General features: G+C 43.2%; 1 protein-coding gene across 2 annotated transcripts in view; it reads right to left on the reverse strand.

Moving 5' to 3' along the window:
- EPC2 (enhancer of polycomb homolog 2) overlaps nt 1–8,180 on the reverse strand; it is a 127,775-nt gene extending 119,595 nt beyond the window's left edge. For both annotated transcript variants that reach the window (XM_006054100.3, XM_006054099.3), the window contains exon 1: nt 7,865–8,180. In XM_006054100.3, coding sequence (XP_006054162.1) covers nt 7,865–8,017 — 153 coding nt within the window. In that variant the 5' untranslated portion in view covers nt 8,018–8,180. The remainder of the gene's footprint in view (nt 1–7,864) is intronic.
- Nucleotides 8,181–9,306: the final 1,126 nt, after the last annotated feature.

Genomic DNA, 9,306 nt, shown 5'->3' on the forward strand with positions numbered 1-9,306 from the left:
GAGTCAATCACCCAAAGGGCACAAGTTCTAATACTGGCTCTCCCGTGTTCTGGTATAGGTGGGGGAAGCTGCTTAATTTATGAAGCTTCAGTCTCTTGTGGAAAAGAGATAATGGCATTGACACATCCTACCATTATAATGAGCTCTAAATAACCAACTGTTTAATAAAATGTCTGGCACATACTCAACACACTTGCTAACGTACACTCAATAAATGGTAGCTGTGATGATTGATGTGAGGCTCAGAGAAGGTGGGCATGTTTTCTCAAATGATATGGCCACTTAAGAACAGAACCAAAACTAGAGAAAGACTTCATACTCACATAATACTTTATTCTACATCTTCCTACAAACTCTTGGACTTAGCATTTAGAACTATCTAAAATCTGCTATAATTCTACGGTTTCAAAAATCTAATCTCCATCCCAACTATTTTTCATTCATTCACCAAATATATACATAGCACTGTCCATGTTCTAAACACTTTCTAGATAAAGGAGGGAACAAAGGAAGGGAAAGAAAAGAAGTGAAAGCCATCCATATGTCCAAATGAAGGAGAAAGAGCTAAGAGAATAATGCGCTCAGAAAAAAACATACCGCTACCCTCCTGAAGCTTCTATCAGCAAGGGAAAAAGTATAAACAAGCATAGATTAAAAAAATATATACATGGAAGAACCTTCCTGTAGTCTACTTAACCACAGAACTCGCTTTAGATATTCCTGTACTCAAGTATTTGCTTCAACTTACACTATACAACCAAACCTGACAGCCCAAATTGCTAAATTTCTCTCCAAGAAGCATTTTCTCTATATTCCAGCATTGGTTTACTCTTAATTCCTATTAACTATACTGACATTTCACTTTTTTTTAAACTCTTTTAAATGTCTGTCAGGGTGACTTTATGACTCATTCAAATTCCCTAAGGCAAGATCTGTATTGTATGTTTCTTTAAATCCTAACACTTTAGCACACAGCAGTCCATACACTTCGAATATTCAGACCTGTTTAGTTATCCAATATCTTATTTACATAAAACCTGGCACTTACACTATATCTGGCCAATATTTGCTTTTGCTGAAAGAATAAACATGTAATATTTTTACAATATCATCTACAAAATTGTATTTTATATTCGTGAACTCCCCTATTATGAAACATGAAATACATTAGTACCAAAAATGGTAGAAAAATGAATATACTCTGATCCTATCATTCAAAATATCACTTAAAATATTAAGATGACAAAAATTAGGCAACTAACATGAGGGTAGAAATGGCAATTCAAACCAGTCACGGTCTTGTTAAAAAAAATATAAGTGGATCACGTGCTTCATGTAGATTTTGGCTCACTCTGATGTGAGCAGGTATTTTACACAAAGCTACATACACCGATGAGAGGCATAATTAACACAATATCAACGCCAATACTGCAGCTACACTATGTGCAAAAAATTCTGTACTTAAAGAGGCCTCTGACTTAAGAGGAAATAAAAAGATTTCAGTTCAGTTCAGTCCCTCAGTCATGTCTGACTCTTTGTGACCCCATGGGCTGCAGCATGCCAGGCCTCCCTGTCCATCACCAACTCCCAGAGTTCATTCAAACTCATGTCCATCAAGTCAGTGATGCCATCCAACCATCTCATCCTGTCATCCTCTTCTCCTCCATAATCAGGGTCTTTTCCAATGAATCAGTTCTTCGCATCAGGGGGGTCAAAGTATTGGAGCTTCAGCATCAGTCCTTCCAATGAGTATTCAGGACTAATTTCCTTTAGGATGAACTGGTTGGATCTCCTTGCAGTCCAAGGGACTCTCAAGAGTCTTCTCCAGCACCACAGTTCAAAAGCATCATGCTTCAGCGCTCAGCTTTCTTTACAGTCCAACTCTCACATCCATACATGACTATTGGAAAACCCATAGCCTTGACTAAACGGACCTTTGTTGGCAAAGTAATGTCTCTGCTTTTGAATATGCTGTCTAGGTTGGTCATAACTTTCCTTCCAAGGAGCAAGCGTCTTTTAATTTCATGGCTGCAATCACCATCTTCAGTGATTTTGGAGCCCAAAAAAATAAAGTCAGCACTGTTTCCACTGTTTCCCCATCTATTTCCCATGAAGTGATGGGACCAGATGCCATGATCTTAGTTTTCTAAATGTTGAGTTTTAAGCCAACTTTTTCACTCTCCACTTTCACTTTCATCAAGAGGCTTTCAAGTTCTTCTTCGCTTTCTGCCTTAAGTGTGGTGTCATCTGCATATCTGACGTTATTGATATTACTCCCGGCAAACTTGATTCCAGCTTGTGCTTCTTCCAGCCCGGCATTTCTCATGATGTACTCTGCATAGAAATTAAATAAGCAGGGTGACAATATACAGTCTTGATATACTCCTTTCCCAATATGGAACCAGTCTGTTGTTCCATGTCCAGTTCTAACTGTTGCTTCTTGACCTACATATAGATTTCTCAAGAGGCAGGTCAGGTGGTCTGGTATTCCCATCTCTTGAACAATTTTCCAGCTTGTTGTAATCCACACAGTCAAAGGCTTTGGCATAGTCAATAAAGCAGAAATAGATGTTTTTCTGGAACTCTCTTGCTTTTTTGATGATCCATTGGATGTCGGCAATTTGATCTGTGGTTCCACTGCCTTTTCTAAAACCAGCTTGAACATCTGGAAGTTCACGGTTCACGTACTGTTAAAGCTTGGCTTGGAGAATTTTGACCATTACTTTGCTAGCATGTGAGATGAGTACAATTGTGCGGTAGTTTGAGCATTTTTGGGCACTGCCTTTGTTTGGGATTAGAATAAAAACTGACCTTTTCCAGTCCTGTGGCCACTGCTGAGTTTTCCAAATTTGCTGGCATATTGAGTGCAGCACTCTCATATCATTATCTTTCCAGATTTGAAATAGCTCAACTGGAATTCCATCACCTCCACTAGCTTTGTTCGTAGTGATGCTTCCTGAGGCCCACTTGACTTCGCATTCCAGGATGTCTGGCTCTAGATGAGTGATTACGCCATCGTGATTATCTGGGTCATGAAGATCTTTTTTGTACAGTTCTTCTGTGTATTCCTGCCACCTCTTCTTAATATCTTCTGCTTCTGTTAGGTCCATACCATCTCTGTCCTTTACTGAGCCCATCTTTGCATGAAATGTTCCCTTGGTATCTCTAATTTTCTTGAAGAGATTTCTAGTCTTTTCCATTCTGTTGTTTTCCTCTGTTTCTTTGCACTGATTCTGGAGGAAGGCTTTCTTATCTCTCCTTGTTATTCCTTGGAACTCTGAATTCAAATGGGTATATCTTTCCTTTTCTCCTTTGCCTTTCGCTTCTCTTCTTTTCACAGCTATTTGTAAGGCCTCCTCAGACAACCATTTTGCCTTTTTGCATTTCTTTTCCACGGGGACAGTCTTGATCCCTATCTCCTGTACAATGTCATGATCCTCCATCCATAGTTCTTCAGGCACTCTATCAGATCTATCCCTTGAATGATATACAGTTTCAAACTAAGAAACCAAAAGGAGTATTTGGAAGAATAACAAATTCTGCTAATGAATTATACACACACAGAGCTCATGTTCAGCTCTTGCTATACAAACCGAAGCTCATCCAACACTCAACAAGCATACATTTATCAAGTATATATTACATACTAAGGCAAAGTTTCGGGCAACTGGAGTATATTAATGAACAAAATATGCAAAGATCCTTGGCCTTACAAAGGCTGCAACCGCTTAGGAGAAAATCTAATAGAATAGTTTGTGACAACTTTCTTACATGCTTAAGATACCACAAACATACAAACATAATGGTGCCAATACAGGGAGAAAAAAGTTAACAGATTTCTAAGAAAAAAAAAGTGGGTGGGGTGGGGGGGGGGGAGAAATGTGAAAGGCCTACAGCAAAAGTTAAGTGATGAAAAACTGTGTTTCTTAATAATATTCCAATAAAATCAGTATCACCTTTTAAAGTTCCCTGTAATTACAAAAAGCAAAAATTATTCACAGAAACTGTAATGAACTTAATAACAGTTCAGAAGATAATTCAGGGTTCTATAAGAAGTCAATATGAAGCACCGTGGTTATGAGAATGGGCTTTTGTAACATTAAATAGTTTGAATTCTAGTCTTGCCAGTTATCAGCAGTGAGACCTTCAGGGTTGTTACAAGGATTAAATGAAAACCAAAAACCAGAAATAACTCAAATATCCAGCAATAGATAGATGAATGAATATATTACACCATATCAATTCACTGAAATACTACTCCATATTCAGTAAGTGAGCTAATACACACAACAGGAATGAAGCTTTAATGCATCACACTGAGCAGAAGAAGCCAAACACAAGAAAACATATGACTGCATTTACATGAAATTCTCAAAAAGGCAAAACTAACCAGCAGTGAAAGAAAGCTCAGAACTACTAGAGGGACAGACTTCCACAGGAGCAAAAGGGTATTTTTAAGATAATTGATATGTTCCTATATCTTGATTGTGATGATGCTTCCATGGGTGCACACACTTGTTGAAACTCAATTGAATCCTATGCCTTAAATGGGTATGTTTTACTTTGTACAGATTATATCTCAAAAAGGTGATTTTAAAGAGGATTAAATGAACCAACATATATAAAGTTCTTAGCATAGTAACTGTGGCTTAAGTATTCAAAAAATGGCAGCTATTGTTAAAATCAACTATCACTATACAACACTCCTGGAGAGGTAGCAGAATATGAATCACCTAATCTTTCCAGTTGCTTAGATTCTAGGTAAACCTAAATTTACAGTATCTGACCTAGGCAAGTGCCATGAGAAACACTACAGAAATTGAATTATAAAAGGATGCCAACTGGGAGACCTTAGGCAAAAACAATGAAAATAAGAAAAGGGAAGAAAACAAGTATGCCTCTATGTCCAAAGGAGCCGAGCTAAGAGAATGAATATGGCCAGCTATGACCAAATGCTCCAGGACCAAAGAACACCTAGACCACCTCACCTAGGTATTATCAAAATGTAACTCAAAACTGAGTTAATAACTACACAAACAAAGTTTAATGACATTCAAACAGCTAAATAGAGACAGTCCTTAACTTTATGGCTGGGGGGTGTTGGGGTGTGGGGATAGCAGATCCATGAAGTTTATAAAGTGAAGTCAAAGGATACTACCAACCAAGCAGGAAGAGGTCATACTACAGATGATGTAGAAATGCCAAGAAACAATTATAAATCTGAAAGTCGAGGTTTTCCTTGGGTTTTTAAAAAGAAGTTATGTGATTAAAAAGAACATATTTCTTAAACGAACTAGTTAGAATATTTTGATAACAGAAGTTGAAACACAAGTGAAATATTCACGAAATTTTTATTTTATTGTTGCTTGTATGGGCTTCCCAGGTGGCGCAGTAGCAAAGAATCCACCTGCTAATGCAGGAGACTCAGGAGATGAAGGTTCCATCACTGGGTTGAGAAGATCCCCTTGAGGAGGAAATGTCAACCCACTCCCATATTTCTGCCTGGGGAATTTATGGACAGAGAAGCCTGGGGGGCTACAGTCCATGGAGTGACAAAGAGTCGGATATAAGCACACATACTGACCACGATACAAACGTACATACATACACACACACACACACACATTTAATGAACAAATAATTATGCTTAATAACATAAGTCCTATAAATAAGACCAGAAGAACTGAATTGGCTATTATTCATGAAAGTACAAGTCTTCTGACCTATATTTTAATTTAAAAAAGAAAAAGAATGAGACAATGTTGCCAAGTGGTTATGGCAATGGATTGCTAAAGAAGAAAAAGAAAAAACATCCCAACTGGACATTTTGGGAAGCAAAAGACCCTAGACTTAAAATCTTAACTGTTAGGATTTGCTCAGTTTTTATTTTTAGAACTTTCACTTGTAATGTTAAAGAAGCAAAAAGGACAGGACAGAGTCAGAAGTTCTGAGTTTCAACTCTAGTTCTATCAGAATTTGGATTTCTTCTTCCCTAAAATCGGGCAGTTGAAGCAGATTACTGAAAATAATAAATATTAGCACCCATGCTCTAGATTGAAAATCACAAGCTTTATAGAAAAGTTTAATAGTACAGGATCTTCAGGAGGTTTAGCATTTATTTTTAAGGCAGGAACTAAACTGCAAGTTTTCTTATTAAATCAAGATAATACCAAGACCTATGCGACTAAGGGCCTAAAGCAATAATTAAGTATGTTGCTGATCACTATCTGCAAAAAGTAATATATCATCCAGGGGCTAACCATTCTAGAACAAGTTCCTTAACTCAAGTTCTTCCCAAACCAAAATAATAAGGTCCAAGTAAAAACATACAATACGGATACGTTAAGACTCATTAGCCACCAATTCTTTTCAGGAGATGACATTAATAGAAATGTAACTTAAAGTTCAATTAAATTAATTCTCATATATAACTCCCTTAATTTTCTTTCCTATGGAAAATTGAGCTAAGCTAGAAACAAATTTTACTTAAAAACATAAAGAATTTTCACATAAGACTTAGCTCTAAACCTTCAATATACATCTTGGGTTTTCATCTTATTTTTTTTTTAAGTTGAATGTTCATCTGATATTGAGGACATACTCATTTTCTACAGAAAGCCCAGGCTTTCAAATAATCAAACACCGAGGAATGTGATTAAATCACAGCACAAAGTAGTAACAGCAAGGTAATATAATGAGGTCACAACTCGAGCAGCCAATCAAAAGCATAAAAGCATTTCCTGCAATATTAATAGTCAAAAGAGAAAGCCAATCACAGAAACCTTGGGCCTTCTTTTGACAGTCACAGAAACAAGAGAACCAATCCACACACACTCGGAGTTGACAATAAGGCGGGACCACAGGTTCATTGAAGAAATTCTTGAGGGTGCAGTTACTATGAACTTCGCACGCAAGTAACACCACTCCAAGAGTCACCAACACTGTCAAGCCAGGTGAAATTCAACCGTATCCAAAATGTAGACCATCGGGGGGGGAAGCATTTTTGCCCTAAACTGCTATTATTAATTAAAAAAAAAAATGCAGCTGTCACCTTGGATGCAGTAGGTCCTCAACTTCTAAAAGATGCCCCCGCCCCGTCCGCCAAGCCATGACAATTGTCGGGGACGCGACCCGAGAACAGCACATCCCCGGTCCCTTTCTAACACAGCGCATGGAGCGGGCGCTGAACCCCCTAGGCAGGCAGAAACGACTAGCTCCGGGCCACAGAGTTAGCCGGCCAGCGGCTTTCTAACGCTACATCCTGCTACTAGTAGCGGCCCCCGCCCTCTCCCGCCGCAGTGCTGCACCATCACCTCCATCCCTCTCCACGAATGAGGGCCGAGGAACGAGATTACCTTGCTAGGAGGAAGATGATATTTGTTTTCAAAGCGCTTTACTTTCCGTAACTCATTTCAAAGAGAACCTAATACGAAACTAAAGCTAAAAGTGTGTGTGGGGGGAAGGGGGGGCAATCTTCCCTAGCCAAAGGGTCCCTTGCCTATTAATTAATCCCACACCCGAGGTGCGGGGGTGGGGGGGGGTGGTAAACAGAGGCCGTACGCCAAGTGCGGCCAGAACATCCCCTGCGCCATTCCCGGCCGCCGCTTACGGCAAGGCCCCCTTACGGCAGCGTAAGCGGCGCTGCGAGCTAATCACAACACTGGGACGCAACAACATGGCGGCCGCGGGCGGGCGCTGCGCCGGCCGAGAGGGTTTACGCTACTCCGCCGGCGTAGGGTCCCATGCGCTGGAGCGGCAGCGGCGCCCTCCAGCGAGCGTAAAGCGCTCTGTGAATGGCGAGGCCCGACTGACAAAGGGGAGGGGGGAGGAGAGAAGGGGGGGTAATAAACACTCGAGTCCCTACCGATTCCTCCTCCTTCTCCATCCCGGTGGGCATCTGGGGCACGGCCCGGTTGATGGAGACGCAGTCGTTGAGATCAGGCATGTCCTTGCCGCGGTAGATAGGCAGCGGTTTGGCGGCGTCCAGCGCCCGCGCTCGGAAGGAGAGTTTACTCATTGTCTCCCCGCCTCACAGGAACAGCCCGGGCGGCGGCGGCGGGGCGGGCGGGGAGGGGGGGAGGACTCCCGCCGCCTCCTCCACCTCCTTCCTCAGTGCAGCGCGGCCGGCCCGCTCCTCCTCCTCCTCCTCACTGCCCCCGGCCACAGCATGGGCGCCCACCCCGCCCGAAAACAGCCCCCCGCCGCCCGCGGCCGCTTCCACACACTAGATCCGCCGCTCGCCCGCCCGATCCGCTCCCTGCGCCATGGCCAACATGGCGGACATTACCACAGCGGCGGCGAGCGATCCCGGCAGCCCGCGCGAGAGCGCGCCCCCGCCGCGGGGACGCGCCTCGCCCTCTCCCTCCCTCCCTCCTTCCTCTCCCTTCCCCTCCCTCGCCTGCCCACCCACTCTCTCCGCTGCGCGGCCGGCCCGCGGGAGCGTGCTCAGCCTCTGGCCGCTCCGGAGAAAGGGGGTGGCGGCGACGGCCGCCCTCTGCTCGGCAGCCCGCGCTCTCGCCGTGTGGCAGGTGCCAGGTGCGCAAGTTAACCCGCGCCCCCTGAGCGTGCGCCTCTGCCTCCGCGGCCCCGATACCCCGCTCGCTGGGTGCCCCGACACCCCGCTCGCTCGCTGGGTACCCCGAGGAAGGCGCCGCGCAGAACAGCCGCGCTGAGCAGCGCGCTTATGCTGAAGCGGGAAGGGAAGATGTCAACAGGAGCCACAAACTGCCCCACCGCGCCTGTACTTATGAAGAGCTTATCTCTAAGGCGCCTCGAGCGCCGGCTCATTCGCATCCTCCGATTCGTACAGCCCTGAGAAGTGTGAAAGGTTCATTTCTTCTCCCCACTCCGAGGGGAACAGACCCGCCGGGTCTCGCCCACCCGGAAAACTCACATGGCCCCAGTCCTGTTCCCCGCATCCTCTCTTCGGTACCTGACCGAAAGAGCTCTCCAAGGTAAGGCATCCTCGCTTTCGCCGGGAGGATGCTAACGCCTGCAGTGAGGGTTAACGTTTGAGACTGCCAGATGCAACAAGTGCACTTGAACCTGTCTCCCAAACTTCATAGAATTATGTAGTGGACGATAGATATTTCTAATTTCAAAACTAGAGTTCTTAAAAATTAACCTTATAAAATTTAACCAAGGCAGCACACATTTCCCAAGTGACAGGTCTGTGTAAAATATTGGTGCTGTGGAAGGCGCAAAGAAGTTTGAGATACAAAGTTCTTCGTGCAACTTTGACATTGATGGGATGGCAGAAAGTTTGGAAAGATGACTAACAATAAGAGATGTAAATAATTGAAGAGC

This window comes from Bubalus bubalis, chromosome 2 (genome assembly GCF_019923935.1).
Source record: "Bubalus bubalis isolate 160015118507 breed Murrah chromosome 2, NDDB_SH_1, whole genome shotgun sequence".
Taxonomy (NCBI): domain Eukaryota; kingdom Metazoa; phylum Chordata; class Mammalia; order Artiodactyla; family Bovidae; genus Bubalus; species Bubalus bubalis.